The sequence below is a fragment of the Carassius gibelio genome, chromosome A3 (assembly GCF_023724105.1).
Source record: "Carassius gibelio isolate Cgi1373 ecotype wild population from Czech Republic chromosome A3, carGib1.2-hapl.c, whole genome shotgun sequence".
Classification (NCBI taxonomy): domain Eukaryota; kingdom Metazoa; phylum Chordata; class Actinopteri; order Cypriniformes; family Cyprinidae; genus Carassius; species Carassius gibelio.
Genome location: NC_068373.1, coordinates 17,140,360 through 17,159,442, shown reverse-complemented (window position 1 = coordinate 17,159,442; position 19,083 = coordinate 17,140,360). Strand labels below are relative to the sequence as shown.

Below are 19,083 nucleotides of genomic sequence, written 5' to 3'. Positions count from 1 at the left end.
AACTATCCTAGGGTCAGAGAATGAAAATATACTGAAATGAAAGTGACCTGTCAGATAAAGTTGGATTCAGAACCTGTTAGATGAGGTAGCTTTGTTCCACTTACTGTAAAAGTACAGTATTTTCCTGGGGCAAAATTATAATGTCTATGAGTCTTGAGCTCTACAGGAAAATATAATATTTAAACAATAATATTTAAAAATAAAAATTCAGCTGCAGCTTGAGGAGGAAATAATTTTTCCAGTCCAACATCTATGATATTTGTATTCGCGGCTCTGCTTGGTTAAATGGCACTTCAATTCAAATATCGCAAATAAAATTTAACTGAAGAGCCTTTTAACTTTTAAGTTGATTAAAACTTTTCTCCATGCTCTTATCAATCTTAATTGACAACAGATTTGGAACAGATCTTTAATATAATGTAGTTATATATATTTATTTATTTGCCATGACAGGAATAAATTACATTTTAAAATAGAACTTTTTATATAACATTTACTTTAAACTATAATAATTATTCTCAGTAAATATTACAAATAGTATAGTAAATACGACAGTATTTCTCAATACTATTTACTGTATTTTTGATCAAATTAATGCAACCCTAGCATCAGAGTGAGCATAAGATACTTTAAAAAATATTTTAAAAAGTTACTGATTCAAAAATGTTGTAATGTAGTATACAAACAACAACAAGAACAACAACAAAACAGTATACTCCCTCATATATCATGCTGATATAATAATATAATGCTTTCTAAAATATGTTTGCTTGGCAAAAATAACTAAGGGGAGGCACAATTGACCCACTGACACATCTTACCCTACTCTTCTTTTTGTGAATTTATGCCCCACAATTAACTTGTAATAAATTTGATACTTTTCCTAATATCCAACATTGCTTTTTCTCACTGGATCTGACCATCCATCCATTACAATCCTGCAGTCTGCTGGTCATCAGTGCTGGCTGATGATGAGCTCATCTCCTAACAATCTGATTGGTGGGTGTGTTGTTTTCTGTCTGGCTGTGGGTCTAGTGCCCCAGGGTCTCTCGGGCCTTGATACACTCCTCTACTCCTTTGTAGACTGCTGATGGGGTATGAACCAAACCATTTATCAAAGCCATTTGTACTTTATCTCTTGCCCTCCAGCAATATATTGTATAAATATATGTATACTTATTTATTTATTTATTCATAAATGAATTATATATTTTTTTGTCATTCATAATTATTTATTATAAATTAGTTAGCAAAATGTCCGAGCTACACTCCCATTCAGTAAAAATTTTTCCACATCTGACAAGATTTTCTGTAAATATTGACTTAATTTCTTTGTATTTTCAGATTCATTGTATGACGACTTGGAATACATCAGACAAGACGTACAGTACAGTCTACTTTACTGTTATTTTAGTATGATGTACACTTATAGTATATATAAATGATTTGAAATAGCTTTTTTCAGTTTTTGTAATTTTCTTTAATTGACCTTTTTATTTATGAATTTTATTTGCTTCTAAATATTACTATTTAGCTTAAATGTATTTTTATTTAATTTTTTATAGTTTTATGAAACAATATTTATACATAATTTAAAAATATTTATATTATTTTATTTTATTTTAGCTTTATTTCAATTAATAGAATTTGTTTTAGTTAACAACTTTGACTTGACAATTTACATTGTTTGGCCGAGAGCAGCTCAGGTATTGTTCATGACATGAGGGTGAGTAAATGATGACTTATATTGTACAATTGTGTGTGTGTGTGTGTGTGTGTGTGTAAACTGTTCCTTTAATAGTTGTATAAAGTTAAATGAGTCAAATCTTCTGGTAACTTGATTTGTCTGGTAAACAGATATGAATCAGTGGTGCTGAAAAGCATGTGTGTGATGTTCCCAGTTCAGCACAAAAGAGAGCGGTAGACACTTTTTATAACGAAGAATTAGGCAATCACCCCAGTGTTCTGTGACATCATTAAAATCCCTCTTGGAACGACTCTGACCAAGTAGCAGAGGAACTCCAAATTAACTCAGAAAAGGTACAAAGCATAAAGCACCACTTCTTTATGGGGTGAGACAGAACTGTCAAATAGCAGTGCCATTACAGTCTGTCTCTGGGTGTATGTGTTCCAGCAGTGGCATGAATAGGATTTCCTCTGACTGACTGTGTCCCCTCCCCACACACGGTGCACCCCACACCAGAGACACAGACAGAATAGAGTGAAAAGAGGCAGTCAGGAGATTGGGTGGACAAGCACAAACAATTCTGGGCTCACATACTCTCCCCCTGGCCTTTGCCCTCCCCATCGGGTCCCCCTCTCTCCCCCACCTTCTCTATAAAACCCTCAAGTTTACCCACACTCGATCTCATTTTCCTCTGGTATGGAGCCCCAGCGAGTTTTCTCATCCTACCGAAAGCGCTTTGGGACTTCGGGTGGCTCCCCATCTATGGGGGTCACCAGCCGCCTCAGCACGGGCCGGCTGTCCCTTCACAGCAGCCCGCGCCACCTGACCTCCAGCCCCATCACCCTGTCCACCTCGCGCCTGTCCCTGGGCGGGGAGCGGCTGGACTTCCCTGCAGACTCCCTGCTGAAGGCCCAGTACCGGGAGACACGCACCAACGAGAAGGTGGAGATGATGGGGCTGAACGACCGCTTCGCAAGCTACATCGAGAAAGTGCGCTTCCTGGAGCAGCAGAACAAGATGCTGGTGGCAGAACTGAACCAGCTGAGGGGGAAGGAGCCCAGCCGTCTGGGGGACATCTACCAGGAGGAGCTCAGGGAGCTCCGCAGGCAGGTGGACGGCCTCAACACTGGTAAAGCCAGACTGGAGATTGAAAGAGACAACCTGGCCTCAGACCTGGCCACTCTTAAACAGAGGTAAGGACAGATGTGTTATGCTCATTTAAAGTGTCCTCCCAGAGTTTTTAACCAGGTGGATTTTAAATGCAACTTACTAATATAATATAATATAATATAATATAATATAATATAATATAATATAATATAATATAATATAATATAATATAATATAATATAATATAATATAAAAAATTATTAACTTAAGGGTTAGGGTTCAGGTACCCCAAGGGTCTGCAGAAAAGACAAAAAAAAATGTATTTTAACAGTAAAACTTAAAAATCACACACACACACACACACACACACACACACATAACAGGATAGAAAGATTTTCAAAAACATGCATAGACTTTTATTAATATATATATATATATATATATATATATATATATATATATATATATATATATATATATATATATATATATATAATTTTTCAAAAAGGAAAAATATACAGAGCAAGAATGTGCGCATTCATATAGAAGGAAAGGAATGTTTTTTTTTTCTTTACAGAATGTAATAAACTTTGATCTTCAAGGTAACTTCTGTTGACATTACATTTACATGTATACAATTGGCAGACAAGTGACTTGCACTGCATTCAAGTCAGTCAGGTCGTTTATTATTTTACTTTCAAAAATGAAAAGGAGCACAGTGAGAAACCAAAGCTACTTTGATTTATTAGTGTCATGATGAAAACAACTGGCAACACAAAACTAGCATCCATCTAACCAGCGTGTAAAAGTAAAACAGCCTAAAAAATGGTTTTCTTGCGTATGAATAGTTGTGCCTAGCTGGAGTCGAGATATCACACATTCCAGGACACACCAAGAACAATGCTAAGAGCAACAGGGGAACAATGTCCCAAAAAAGCTCAATACCCATGTCCAAGAAATGCCATCCATTAACCTGCCCTTTAGAACAGCTCTCATATGGGCAAAGAATCCTTTAAGAAAGGACAACTGCAGTACCTCTATCAATTTTTTCCACATAAGTACAAAACTGCCACAATCACAATGTTACCATGTGAATTTATAGCACCCCAACTCTGTTTTCAATGAGAGGCTCCCCATTTCTTACACTCATTTATTCCCATGCTGCATCTCTTTTCACACTAAAGCCTGATTGGCTGAGGGGTGTGGGGGCAGGGAGGGGCACAATGCTTCAGCAAGGCTTGCACAAAGGCTGAACACTCCCAGCGCAGATGTCCCGTTGTTAGAGAAGAACCACGTTTTTAATCGAATTCCAAACCTCCTACCTTTAAACTCACTAGAATCTGTAGCCACCGGCGTGTTTCCCATACCAGATCACTCAGAGACCAAATGTGATTTAAGATACAAAGTGAAAACATTTATAAGTATCTCTTCAAAACAGAACTGACAGGAAAATGTATATATTTTTTTCAACAACTAGAAACTTTATTTTATATAATGTATGCATCACTTGCAATTATCTATTTAATTCCCTGTTAAAATCTATGAAACATCAGTAACATTTATGTGAAATAAAATGAATTCAGAAACCATGGCAACAGAGTCAGTAAACAAAAATAAAAGTTGCATTGTGACTAAGCTGTGCTTGTGCTTATTTTGGATGTACATGCATGACTTTTATTTGAATGGGAGTGCATCTACTCCACCCCGTGGGAAAGAGCAGTAGCTGCAGTGTGTGTGAGCAGTTAATGATGCATGAGTGATCCACTGACCCCCGTCCAGCCCCCTGCTGCAGGTCTCAACACACTATCATGGGTCACCTCCACTGTGAGCCTTTCATTACAGATGTCACCGATTTATCATAAATAACTATTCAGGATAGACTTTGAGGGTAGGGGAATTTCACAGACCATATAGTATATATTGTGATGTTTAATGCAGATTATGGAGAGTCTATTAGTCAGGACTAAACCTTTACAGTAAGAGTCTCTTATGCTTACCATCTTATGGGATCTTATTATTTCTTATGCTTTAAACTAGTTCTAATTTCTATTGTAATATACTTTACAATGTAATTTATTCCTGTGTTGACACATTTTCAGCAATCATTACTCCAGTCTTCAGTGTCACGTGATCCTTCAGAAATCGTGTTATATGAAAAATTATATAGTTTTAAAAGAAAATAAAAAAGTCCCAGTATAAGACAACAAGTGGCTGTCTTTATGAGTTAGTCTTTAGGTTTTAAATGTAAAAAAAAAAAACTTTCAAGGGGAAAATAATAAAATACACAATCAGTATCACTGCTTGGCTCTCTGGGGGTAATTTGTGTCCCATAAATTTTGAATATATGGCCTACTATTGTTTGTAGAAAGCCTTTTTTAGATATGTTCTCTTATCCGCCCTCCAGACTTCAAGATGAAACTGCCTTACGGCAAGAAGCAGAAAACAACCTCAACACCTTCAGACAAGTAAGGAACGCTCCATTCGTCTCACTCATATATCATGAATAAGTTAGCAAATTGCTATCACTTTGGATTCCAGGATGTGGATGAAGCGGCTCTGAACCGTGTGCAGCTGGAGAGGAAGATTGATGCTCTGCAGGATGAGATCAATTTCCTGAAGAAGGTCCATGACGAGGTGTGTTATCTGTCCCGCTCTCTCCACACTACCTCCCTCTGTTCACTTCATCCCCGTCTCCTTTGATCTTACTCCAGCTGGCATATCTGTCTCAAAACTGTTGATTTAATCAGGCTATTTGTAGCTACATCAGATTTGGACAACTTTATCAGACTTGGTCCTAAAGATCAGATTAGATCAGACACCATTATATTCACATGTAAACTTCTCTCACTCTTTCCCCCTCTTCCTTGCTCGGTGTAGGAGATGAGGGAGCTGCAGGAGCAGCTGATGGCCCAACAGGTTCATGTGGATCTGGATGTGTCCAAGCCAGACCTAACCACTGCCCTGAAGGAGATCAGAGCTCAGTTTGAGGCCATGGCCACTTCCAATATGCAGGAGACGGAGGAGTGGTATCGCTCAAAGGTTACATGAGGGGGTTCTCTTTAATAGAAGATTTTTATTTGTAATATAATAAAATAAATACAATATATAAACATTTTGTTTCTACACCATTTTAATATATAACTAAATAATGTATTATTATAATTGATTTCATTAGTTTGCTGATCTGACTGATGCAGCCAACCGTAACGCAGAGGCTCTGAGACAAGCTAAGCAAGAGGCCAATGACTATCGTCGACAGATTCAGGGCCTGACCTGTGACCTGGAATCTCTTCGAGGAACTGTAAGTATTCGCCAATCTTGTCACCAGACTTATTCAGAACAACAACAAAGACAAATTCACCCATCGAGTGTAGAGCACAGTACTTGACAGCAAAGTCATCATTCTCTATAAAACCATTGCAAACTTCTCACGCTGTCCTTAAGAACGAGTCTCTGGAGCGTCAGCTGCGAGAGATGGAGGAGCGATTCACCATAGAGACGGTCGGGTACCAGGACACTGTGGCCCGTCTGGAGGATGAGATCCAGATGCTGAAGGAGGAGATGGCCAGACACTTGCAGGAGTACCAGGATCTGCTCAATGTCAAACTGGCTCTGGACATTGAAATTGCCACCTACAGGAAGCTGCTTGAAGGAGAGGAAAGCAGGTGAGGAGGGAAGAGAAATGGCATCAACCACAATAACTGGATGAAATTAATTCAAATATGATTTAGTGAATATCTTCCTGCTCTTCTAGAATCACTGTTCCGATGCAGAACTTCACCAACTTACAGTTTAGAGGCGAGTAATTTCTTCATCCAATTGATGATTCCTGCATAAATCAAATTGTATTATTTAATCATGTGTGTGTGTGTGTGTGTGTGTGTGTGTGTGTGTGTGTGTTTTATTAGACACCAGCTTGGACACTAAGTTGACTCCTGAGGCACATGTGAAGAGGAGCATAGTTGTGCGAACTGTTGAGACTCGTGATGGTGAGGTAAACACTAGGAGGCGCTCTTCATCAACTTAAAAAAACGTTTTTCACATCCACTTTACATGAATACACACCTACTTCATCATCAACTGATGGTAAAATCAATTATAAATGAAGATATGCTTCAGTATAATGCTTTCCCCCCCCCCCCCTCCCCACGACAATGGCATGGTGGGCCAAATGAAAGGTTAACTGATTTATACTTAAATCAGCCAACTTTAGCCCTAGGCATCTCTGCATTACAGAATGGTTCATTTATCTTTTTTATGCATGCATTGTTTTCTATTTGAACTCAAATTAACCTATGCAATCTCTCTTTCAAAGATCATTAAAGAGTCCACTACGGAGAGGAAGGATCTTCCGTAATCAGTCTCAGACACGGGGTTGGACACAACTGAAGAGTTCATCACTAATGTTTCTGTATGCTGTGATCAAATATGTGATTTCTTGCCAACTTTCTGTGCTCATTCTGTTCTAGAGTCTATAGTTCCTGGGAACTATATTCAGTTATATTAGCCACTATAAGCAATAAGCAACTACATTTTGATCTCTTCCTCTACCTGGGATTCTCTCTTTATCTGTTCTTTTGTGGCAAAGTGTCTTTGCATGATATTAGACTAGTTTTCACTGATTGTGTCATAAAAAGTCATGGTTGGACAGATGAAAGTAGAAGGTAGAACAAGATGTAGTTGGTGGTCAGAGCGGGTGCACGGGGAATCTAGTTTCTTTGTCAAGCACAAACTGTTTTAGAATAAATTCTGAAATGTATTGTAGTCTTTAAGTACTAGATGAAGAAGAACAGGATTGGACCTGGTAGATTTTGAATCTGGATGGTTAGTTTTAAGGTTAGGCAAAAGGAAACTGTAACAGCAGGATCTTTGTGAGAGTTTTAAAGGGATGATGGGTTTTGTCAGCGGTGCTATATGAACATTTTACCCCACATTTCCCACTTTCACTGTGTATGCACAATGTTTTTTAACTAAAGCATCTCATTGGACCCAGTTTAAAATGCTTTAAAATGCTTGTTGACTGCTAATTGACCTGTAAAAAACATTATCTTACTGAACTCATTGTTATGTGAACATCTGACTGTTGTCAGATTGATTGTGTTAAGGTACAGTCATATTTTACCACTGAATAGCAACATTTCTATGAATTCCACTCATTTGTTTAGGAATTTGTGAGGAGTTCACTTACGTTTGTGAGACTGTGCTTACGTTTGTAACATGAATACACTACACTGACCAACAGGAAGCTGCTTGGTTTGAAAGTGACTTCTGTGAAACTTCTTCATACTTTATATGCAAAATTTAGCTGCAGTTTGAATAAAGTGGTCATACCTTTACTAAAAAATCATATTCATATGATCATATTGCCGGGTAACTATGACACTGAACAAACTATTATTGCATATTGAATTGGACATCATTTTAATGTAATGGCTAATACTGATAGTAATAAAAATATTGTTTTATTTGGTAGCATGTGTTTTGTTTCTAAGCTTATTTTGCAATGTGGAAGCAAGCTATTTTTATGCGAGATGTACAATTAGAAGTACAACAACTAAAAGAATAGCAAAGTGCAAACAGTTTATGATTACGGTAATAAATTAAATTATATGGCAACAAATACCAGTTTGTAATATGAAGCAGCATAAATGACTGTTCGGCAGATGACACACGAAGTCTCACACGTTCAAGTTACAAATGGCCACATCTGCTCTTACGTTAAAAATAAGGTGGATAAAAGAAGACTACTCAACAAAACCACATCCGCATTGCAGCTGATGCATTCTGCCTGACTAATGATGGCTTAAAACTGAACAAAGCAGGAAGTGACAGTGATCTTCTGTCACTTATGAACATGTTAAGGGGGCAGAAGGTTTGAGTGACAGGTATGTGTGACAGTCACTGATAAAGTGCGGATCCCACACTTTGTTAGATGAGGATTGCAGGTGCTGTCTTTGTAAGGGTTTGTTGACAGGGCATTTAAGTTACTAGGTTTGCTCTTATAGAAGGTTTCTATGCCCTGGATATCAAGATCATGAAGAGCAAGCGTAATGAATTTCAAAGACAAAGAACATCCTCACCCTGATATCTTTTCACAGGTTTACAAAAGTGAAATCTCTCACTCTCAAGTACATAACGACATCTATTTTGGGCCCTTGTAAAGTCACATACTCATTCTAGGTCTAAAAAGGTTAATATAGAATTTGTATAATAAATACAGAACTCGTTTCATTACTTGCAATATCAGTGAATTCTTGGTGGGAAATGAAATTAAAATGCATAAATTCAAGGTGAGAGCAATCTGAATAAAGCATTCTGGACAGAAATCAGTCTTCTTCTGATATGAAAAAAGAACAATCTTTACATTAACATTGCAATTTCCTTGTTAAATTGCATTTAGGGAGGCTAACTTATCTAATAGTAACCTATAAAAATGAGGCTTAAAACGGAATAAAGACATGACTGGGGAATTCAGATAAAGAGAGAATATATATATATTTTTTCCTTATTGGCACAGCAAGTAAGAGCAGCGTTTTTATGGATGTAAAGACGCACTGCCATCGAACTTGAAGTTCAGTATGTGGGTCAATGGCATGTTGATTCATTAGCCGATCTGAAAGATTTGTCAGATGGATTCCATCTAAGTTTGTCTGGCCACACTGTTTGTTTTTGCAAGCCATTTTTGGACAGTCATGGAAACGCAATTGTTGGAGCAAATTAAAATGGAAAAATAAAATACTATTTGCTGTCCTGCTATGTACCTCTTTGGAAGTTAACCACACTATAATTCACTGCATTCCAAACACAGAAACGTAACTAGGGTCCATTCTCACACTTTCTGTGAACCACTCTTCTAATGGAATGGACAGAAAGTGAATTTTATGGTCAAGATCCCATGTGTATATAGAAAACCTCTTATACTGAGAAATATGGCCTTTCAAAACATGTCCCTAGCGCAATCTGGGAACATTTATTTCCCAGCTTGGTAGATATCATCAAAAACACTGTGCCAATAAATGTCCTAATCAAATCTCATTAAATAAAATTTAATTTCAGAACATCAAACTTTGAGGTCACTAAAACATTTCACAGCGATGCTTGACATTCACAGAGGTGGGCACTGAGTTGACAGAACTTGACTTGAGTTGAGTCCTATGTGAAGAAATTGGGAAATATTGGATGATTATTTTTGGAGCGAGGCAACTCTGGAACAAGGGCATTGAAAGGCATAATTACACGCTGTCCTCACTGATGTACTTTAAAGAAGTGTTAACGGCAAACAACATCTTAGATATCTGGAAGGGAGTACTTAGAACAATGTGTGACGCATAGTCTGATAGCATCTGGATGTTTCACAGGTTCCAGGTTAAACACTGCACTAAGAAATAAATCATTAGGCAGCTTGACTTATTTCTGGATCCAAGGATAATATGGGCATGAGAAACTCAGTAGAAAGTCCCTGCAGTCTTTAGGGTATTTAAATAATCTGAAGAACCTTTTTGCGCTATAAAGAACCTTTTGCGCAATGGAAAGGTTCCATGGATGTTAAATGTTCTTCAGGGAACCCAAGATGCCAATAAAGAACTAAAAAGTGTGGGAACAGGATCACTATCCCACTAATATCAAAAATCTGTGAACATCTGTTCACAACATACCAGTCTGAATCTGGTCTGTAAGATGACAAGATAAAAACTAATTTCCCAGGATTCATGAAAAGTGAAGATAAGAATGTTGGAAGACACATCTCTGCCTTGCCCATCAGACACCAACAGCACCACTGAAGGCTCTGGACAGATATCAGGGAGGTTCTTCGGGCTGTAATCAAACATCTCCTCCTATTTAACCTCAGTCTGACCCTCCAGCGCCGCCACCTCTTTACTCAGGCACCCGGAGAATCTGTGCAAAGCACATCACAATCAGCTAAGCCCGTCACAGTGTGTCAGACCACTCCAGGACCGCCACATTTCAGTCGGTTCATTCGCACACAGCTTAGACTGCTGTTGCCAGGAGTGAAACATTTATCTCCTGTTAAAAATGAGAATCACTTAAGTTAGCTTAGTGTGGAAGGTGAGAGAGACAGAATATAACTGGATGTATGTATGTGGAACATATTTCATGTGAGACAAAACGTAGCTGTCATTATGATCAAACAGATCTTGTCATGGGATAATGCTGTGAGACCAGATGTTTTTCTCCAAGTCTGTCCTCACCGGTGTGTACGTGCATGGTTAGGAAGAAATCAGTTTTGGGATACTGGAAGTATGTAGGACTGATAAAACACTTCTGTAGCGGTGTTCTCATTTAGCTAGACACCGACAGGAGATTTTCCATTCTGGGATCTTACTGAAACCACTAGAGAGGTGACAGAGAGAGATCACACTGTTATTTATGCTGATGAAGAGACTAATGATGTGTTTTTCTAATACTGCACATAGCTGATTCATTTAAATTGAAAGAGTGGTGCATATGACTCTAGTGAGTTCATTAAACTCAATCAACCGTGGATGCACAAAAATGTGTTAAAAAAACTATATATATATATACATATATATATATATATATATATATATATATGCATTTCTTTAAAGATACATATCACCATATAGAAAACCAATGAGTGATACTGATTAATAAATAAATGCTTTTTATGTGTAATGAGCACTAACAAATAGGTCGTTTTTTAATTTAGTGCCCTGCATCCAAAACCTGTTCTGGAGGACCGCCTGCCCTGCACATTTTGTATGTCTCTCTAATCACACACACACAATTTAGTTCGTGCAGTCTCTACTAACGAGCTGATGAGTGAAATCAGGTGTGTTAGATAAGAGAGACAAATACAAAAAGTGCAGGACAGGGAGGCCTCCAGGACAGCTTTGGGAACCACTGAATATTTAATCTTTATGTATGCACGTGATTGAAAGATTAACTGTAAAGTTTTATTTTAAACCAAAAAGTATTTTATATTAAAATTACCTCACTGAAAAAAGTGTTTCATTCATCGAATTAAATAAATATAGGGTAATGAGTCACATCTATATTTTTTAATTCGAGCCAATGAAAAATAAACAATCTGCCCTTAGGCAAAGTTATTTATTTTTCATTGGCTCCAGTTAAAAAAAAATATAGATGTGAATAATTACACTAAATTTTTTTCATTGGATGAATGAAACACTTTTTTCCAGTGCTGTTTATGCAGGCTTGTTTAGAATGTAAAACAAATGACAAATTATATTACAAAGATTCTTATAAATTCATGTGGAAATCCATTATGCATTGTATTAAAGAAAAAAAAAATCCACGTATATTTATCTTTCCAGAAAGGGAGGTGTTGTCAGTTTTATCTATTCGTATCTTATCTTTGAACCTCTTCAGTTTTCTTTTATCTAACTTTAGGGCTGTACCGTGTACCATGCAATGTTTTCCACTACATCTACTGGACGCATGTGATATCGCATATGTCTATCTGTCATTGCCAGTAAGAGTTTTGGAATGGTTTTCCTTCACATTTCTAAAACGCCATATAATATATTCAGTAACAAAATCATACTGTGCCAAACACATTTATTTATGGCCTAATGAGTTAGTGAGGTCCATTCCTCTGTTTGATTGGCCGAGTGGACGTTTCACCGGATCACAGATCGCTTGTCTGTGTTCGTGGGCACTTCACGAGCGGTAGTTGGGTTTACCTGCAGCACAGAGCTGAATATCAACACAGAAAACACCTGTGTTGACCCCTGCGAAGTTGTATGATGACGCAGATTTCTCTTTCAGGGCAGAGTTGTATGCTTTTGCTTTTAATAACTAACGGGGGTTTGAAGTTAGTGAGCAGGCAGAGAAAAACAGAAAGCCCGGAGTGGAGCTCGATCGGAGTGATTACATAACGCCTTCGATCTAATTGAACATCAGCATAGACATATTTGCAGACTCAGTAGTTATTTATACTTATGTATTTCCCCTCTGCTATAAAATATATTTAAAGGTTGCCTACTCTACTGCTGTGTTTAGTGGAAATGTGCTCGTTTATGGACTGTATCCCACTAGGACATGCCTTTCAGAGCGATAAACGCTCTCAGAGAGAGAAAGAGAGAGAGAGAGAGAGAGAGAGAGAGGAGCATGAGCGCGCATCTGTCTTCTGTCAAACGTGACAGCTGTGTCCACTGCCTCCCTGTGAACGCATCGTACCATGTTTCCACAATGAGCTTCATCAGCCAAGCCGCACGTTGCGTCTCAGGTGTCGAGCGTCAGTTGTGCTGTTTTCTGTCTTTTCTTCTATTTTCGGTTCAGAGTATAAGTCTTATTTCTGGGAGCGCTTTGGTGCGTTACTATTGCGCGCAGCGACATTTCATCTGACGGCGCGAGAGTTTCGAGTCCCAAAACTGCAAGCCATTTGCTTTCATTCAAACGCGCTTTCTTTTTATTTGCATTTCAACTCGGCGACTTTTCACTTTCTCGAGGATCGCACTGGATTTCTGTGTCATTTTTGTTGATTTCCTGGACTATAAAGACTTGTTTCCTTCGCTATGCGTTCGACTTTTAGATTATCTTCTTCTGTATTGCTCGCTCGTTCTTGAAAAAGAGAGAAAACCAGAATAACACGGCTCTTGAATCTGTCCACGCGTGAAAATGCCTATACGCCGGGGACACGTCGCTCTCCAGAACACTTATCTGGACACCATCATCAGGAAATTCGACGGCCAAAGTGAGTTTCAAAACTTTTCATTTTCTTCCATTAGGTTGGAAGATATTTTATAGCCCGGAAACATGTAATTTTAGCCTAAAACATTAGATATAGGATTGTTTGTTGATGTAATTTTTTATTGATCATTGGGGGTCATAATGGGTAAAGAGAGTAGCCTACCCATTGGAAGTGTGGAGGTCAGTCATGTAAAGTGGCCTATTGCCTTGAGATTTGATTTGCATTGCACTGTTGATCATCAGGTAAGAGCAAAAAAAAAAAAAAAAAAAAAAAAACGCCTTATTTTATCTACATTATTCAAATGCAGTTGAAAAAAAACTAATCTTTCATATGGAAAATTGCTAACAACCATCTGTCATCTGTTTTTCCATTCTTTTCTGTATGTGTGCGCCTGCACGCTTGTGTTTATTATCTCGTGCACCTGCCCTGTTTATTTAATGATGTTTCCTGATTTTATGTTTTGGAGAAATGTGTCATCACACATAATTACATAACCTTAAGATCAGTAATATCAGATTTGATCAATCATTAGTTATATAAACATTTCCAAAGTGTAGCTACTATTTGACCACATTTGTCCTGTATGCATGAACGTTCACACTCTCTGTTTAAAAGTCTACAGGAGGAAGCATGCTGAGCGTAATTTCACCAAGTACAACATGTTCCTGGATCAACAGTCCAATCAACCAATCAGAAAGGAGATATTACTTTTCAGGAAATATCTGTTTTAGGCTTACAATCAGGGTTCGGTGCTTCTACACTCTTGTTAATCAACTATCACTGATTTTAGGAATAAATTATGGGTAGGGTTAGGTTTAGGGGTAGGGATTGGGTTAAGTCTATATTTTTGACAATAATGTTGATCCAGGATAATCAAAATATGTTTATCCAGGAACATGTCTTACTTGGCAAAATCATAGCGACCAATGCATATTAAAGGCAGGGTAGGTAAAAAATGTATAAAAAAACTTTTTTTCCATATTTGTTTAAACTTTATTTATATATCAATACATAATTAAAATGTATGTACTCTGAAAAAGAAAGTATAAAAATCGAGTGTCTGTAGACCTCTCACGACTGTTTTAAAGACAGCTCATTATTTCCATTCACTCCACCCCCTCCCTTCTGGGCTCCTTCCAAAGCCACGCCCCAAAACACATGAATGCGCGACTCCGACCACTGAGCTGGAAGACGCATTATTTACCTGAGACGAGCGGAGAGGAAGGAGCACAGTGCATGTAGTGACATCGTGTCAGAATCACATGTAATAAAAATAACTTTATAATTATGAAGATAAACAAACAAGATGTATTTTAGTACTCCCTATCAAGCTAGCATATTGATATTGGTAAAGTTTAAAATATATATTTTTTGATTCGCTAACGAGCTAGTTGTCTATAAGGCCAAGCTAAAAACAGGTTGCATGATACACGTTTTTCCATTATCATCATTTACACTGTGATGAAGATGAATTTCGTGTAAGATTCATAACGTTGTTCTGCATGTAAGAGTTTCCATGATGAAAGCATTGTTGACTCTGATGAGGACTACACTCCAGAGACAAGTACCGCATCGTCAGCTCGAGGACAGGTCCGGGGTCGAGGGCGAAGCAGAGGAGGTCGTGCAAGAGGCCGTGCAACTAGGGTCCGAGGAAGTAGACGCCGAGGACGGGGTGGTCGAAGTGCAGGGCAAGGAGCACTTGAGTTCCCTCAGTTCTCGCCATCGCTGGAAAGCCACGCCGATATTAACTCGCGTTTTATTTCTTTGTTTATCCAAATACTTTTTGTTCATTGCCTTTTCTTGTACTGTTACTGTCTTCCTTATTTTGCCTGGTTTGCCTTCACTAACTGCATAGGCCGGTACTGTGAATTTCGCTTGCTGTTTCTCTGCCATTGTTTTGGTATTCCTAGGATCCGTGCCTCTTAAATTTCCTCAAATCAAACGTGCGTGCGCAAGTGGGCAGGTCATGTGTGGCAAAAGGGTGGTTGCCATGGTTGCGAGAGAGTGACAGTCGCCTAAGCCAATCCTATGTTTCGTGCCGAATGGAAATAATGAGCTGTGTTTAATACAGATTAAACGGTCTAGAGTCACTCGATTTTTATACTCTTTTTTTATCAGAGTATTTACATTTTAATTATGCATTGATATATATAGAAAGTTTAAACAAATTTGGAAGAAAGTTGTTTATAAATTTCTTACCTACCCTGCCTTTAACCCAAGGTTTCAAGTTTTATGTGCAAGAGCTCTTTGACATTATCCAAATCCTAACCTTTACTCACAAGCTAAATTTATCTAGTCTTACTAAACCCAGAACTTGGCCTATGCCTGCTTTATAAGACCCTCAACGAGGGTACTTCCAAATAACAAAGGTTATGTTATCTTAGTAAAAGTTTCTCTATGTTTCATACAACTGTAAATACAGGTTTTTAGCATGGGGCTTCAAAAATGATACAAATAAGCCAGTGTGTGTTTTTCGGCAAACAGCTGCAAACTAACTTCTAGCTGTGAGGAGGTAACCATAGCAACAGTAGACTGCTCGAGCGCTTTTGATTGGGAGGGTGGTCTGTCCATACATCATAACAGATAGATTAGTATTGTCATTATGTGCCAGTTTGTTATAGGTTTTTAAATCAAAAATATGTGAGATAAATCTTTAGTGTTTTGTTTAAAAAGTCTCACATGAATTGCATTTCATAATTGATGGTGCTATTGGCAACAAATTGCAGTCCTATAATTTCCATTTAATGAAACGAACAGATTTAGTCCTGGAAATTAACTTTACATTTACACATTATACATATTAATTTTTTAAAATCTTAAAAACATCTAGTTATCATTACACCTATTAATCATGGTCTTTGTTCACACTAATCACACACTTTGTATACACTAATCATTAATCCCAGTAGTTGCACACACACTTTTGAACTCTTTGAATTCTTTTATTTGTTTTCTTTAGCCTGCTTTTGCTCTACGTTAGCTGTTATTTGTGAGCACGTCTAATCATTTATGTCATAGTTTCTTCTTCTTCTGGATTAGTTATGTTTGTATTGCTTTTTGCTATGCCTTTTCATCTTTTAAGTACACATGCATGTATATATATGTGAACGTGACCCTGCCGCTCCTCCCTTCACTCCCTATCAGTTAAGGCTAAGTGTCATTTTGCGACTGCTAGGCAACCATCTCGTTTCGTTGTGTTCTGTTCCTGAAGTAAAAAGGCGATAATGAGTTTGATGCAGGGGGGCATTAACGTTTGTGTCACCAAACACAATTATCATTCAGAGATGGAGAAACAGTATTAAAGGGGCCATGAACTGCCTTTGTTTTTTGTTTTATAGGCTACTGTTTATGGTAAACTTATAATGTTATGAAGATTTTTACATAAAAACTATCATAATTTAGAAGTAATAGGCTATTTTCTGTCCTATTTTGACCCCCCCTCATCAGGACGCTCTGTTTGTGCAGTATATTGTAGACTCGCCCACTGCTATGTTGAAATTGTCACATCATTGTCTTTTAGTTTTAATTTGTATGCCATGTTTGTAAAGGAATCTGTGGTAAAATTAAGTGAACAAAGGACCAAGTTCTTACAGACATGGCACCACACAGTGTCTTGTTGTCTTCGGAGCAATCTCTATTGTTTGGTTTTTGCGACGACCTGCATTTGCCTCTCTCATTATTTACACTAGCCTATGTGTGAATTGGTGGGCGGGGCTAAACAGGCAGTGATGTAGAAGCAGTTGTTGATCTTCTCCTGTGGAGATGGTGTTTAGCCCATAGACAGTAAAAGAAATGGACACAGCGACCCCATTGGAACTCAATTGAGACAAATGAAGCCCAGTTTTAGCGTTTTTTAGCACTTCCCTTTCTGACGCGCAGACTCAAACGAAGCTTGACGACGTCAGCAACCAGTCTGACAGATGTAAATCTTCTAGTAGCTGTGAATGCAAACTGCCATCGTTAATCTTGCAGAGACGGCGAGCTTGAGCGGGGAGTTCTTTGTCGTGAGTGAGCAGGAGTAAGTATTCTGATTAATTATTTTGTATAGTATTTTAAAATGTAACGCCAGTACGCCATATTAAGTTAATTGCCTGCGAGCTTCTCCTCCTGTCTGTACGGTAATGCGACAGAGAGCCGAGTGGTTATGACGCAATCGTTAGCCTATTTTTTACAAAAACTGTTTATACGGGGCCATAATGTAACATAGAAGGTAATGGAGCCCTTTATACATTTTCGTGTATCTTTAGAAATAAATAATGGACAAACAGAGTCTTTAAACGCCTCAGATGTAAAGTTATTCGCTGTCAAAGTGACGCCAAAATGAATGGGAGTCAATGGGAATGCTAACGCAAGTGAAGTTCTGCTAAAAGATGGCAGCCCCCACCCGACTTCAACTTCCGGTCGAGTTCCTTGCCCCTTGGTTTAGCCACACTAGACAAATCTGGCGAAACACGGAAGTAAAGCAGCGGCGCCATTACTGCGTGCCATTGCTGCTAAGGACGTAGCAGAAGTAGCGTGTTGGTCCCGGTAGGTGGCTGTAGCAGATGTTAGCTCAAGCTGTACGTGAAGTTATTTTTATTTAGTTTTTTTAGTACGTATGCTGTCCAGTGATGCCGGGAAGAGCGTGTTGTGTGGTTGGCTGTTTTAACAACAGCACAAAACTACAGGCCAGGAATAAAACCGTTTTTGTTTTAAATTCATGAACCTTTGTAGCACTTTGACTGCCCATGTTCATGGCCATACGGATTACATACGCATTAGTTCCTGGTCAAGCGGAGGAGTATTTATTGTTTGAATTTCATAATAAAATTGACAGAATCTGAGAGCTGAGTATTTTTTCTTCTATCATAAGTAACCTGCTCTGTCTAGTCTGCCGGTCTCCGTGTCCTCTTTGCTTCTCGATTTTTCTGTGCGTGAGAAAAGGGCTGTGTGGCATGACAGCACGTGAAAAGCGTTCGGTTTTACTGTTGTCATCAATTAATACACTTCTTAATTACATTACATATTTTTACAATATGTTGTCAATAAATTACCTTTATCAGTAAGTTTTAGCCACTGCCTGACATCATCTACCCAATGTTCCCTTTCACCAGACATTTTCTTTAATAAGCAGGATCCGCTTTCATTGAAATGTCATTAGAGGGCACCGGCAAGTGTCACACCGTCACACTTCGCAGGCAAGCAGTAATGGCGGCAGGCAAGATGGCGGCGCCCATAGAGTTCGCGGCGGATTTGTGTATTACATCATAAAGCGGGACATTCCACAAGCTGTTGTTATGGCAGATTGGCTTCAATATAAGCAGTTTTTAGACTAATGAGAAAGTTTTGAGTTATGAAACTCTGAATTTTGGTTTCTCAGTTCATGACCCCTTTAAAATTCAGAGATAAAAGAAGGCAGTTTGTGTGTCCTTAAAGGCTTATGACCTTTTAATACATATAATTTTTTAATTCGCTATATCTTCAGTTCAAAGCATAACCTCAAACCATGTTAAGAGCAAACTGTGTTGCTTTCCATCTGTTGAAGCTGATGTGTGAAGCTCTTGTTGCAAAATATAGCACCACTGTCAACAGATTTCCTGTTTAAATAAAA

At 38.2% G+C, this 19,083-nt stretch overlaps 2 protein-coding genes across 3 annotated transcripts in view; both read left to right on the top strand.

The window, feature by feature from the left end:
* The first annotated feature begins 2,357 nt into the window (after nt 1-2,357).
* gfap (glial fibrillary acidic protein) lies at nt 2,358-8,269 on the top strand. 2 transcript variants are annotated; one of them, XM_052546728.1, is made up of 9 exons: nt 2,358-2,880; nt 5,202-5,262; nt 5,336-5,431; nt 5,675-5,836; nt 5,973-6,098; nt 6,242-6,462; nt 6,552-6,595; nt 6,706-6,786; nt 7,113-8,269. In XM_052546728.1, the coding sequence occupies exons 1-9, from the start codon at nt 2,384-2,386 to the stop codon at nt 7,118-7,120; spliced, it is 1,296 nt and encodes a 431-aa protein (XP_052402688.1). In that variant the 5' UTR covers nt 2,358-2,383; the 3' UTR covers nt 7,121-8,269. The 2 variants fall into 2 exon arrangements, with proteins under 2 accessions (XP_052402688.1, XP_052402678.1); XM_052546718.1 differs by having other exon boundaries at nt 2,359-2,880; nt 6,706-6,791.
* Nucleotides 8,270-11,661: 3,392 nt separating this feature from the next.
* The window catches only part of kcnh6a (potassium voltage-gated channel, subfamily H (eag-related), member 6a), a 42,559-nt gene continuing 35,137 nt past the window's right edge, over nt 11,662-19,083 (top strand). Inside the window, exon 1 of the mRNA XM_052546544.1 lies at nt 11,662-13,496. Within this exon, the coding sequence (XP_052402504.1) occupies nt 13,421-13,496 (76 nt within the window). The 5' untranslated portion in view covers nt 11,662-13,420. The remainder of the gene's footprint in view (nt 13,497-19,083) is intronic.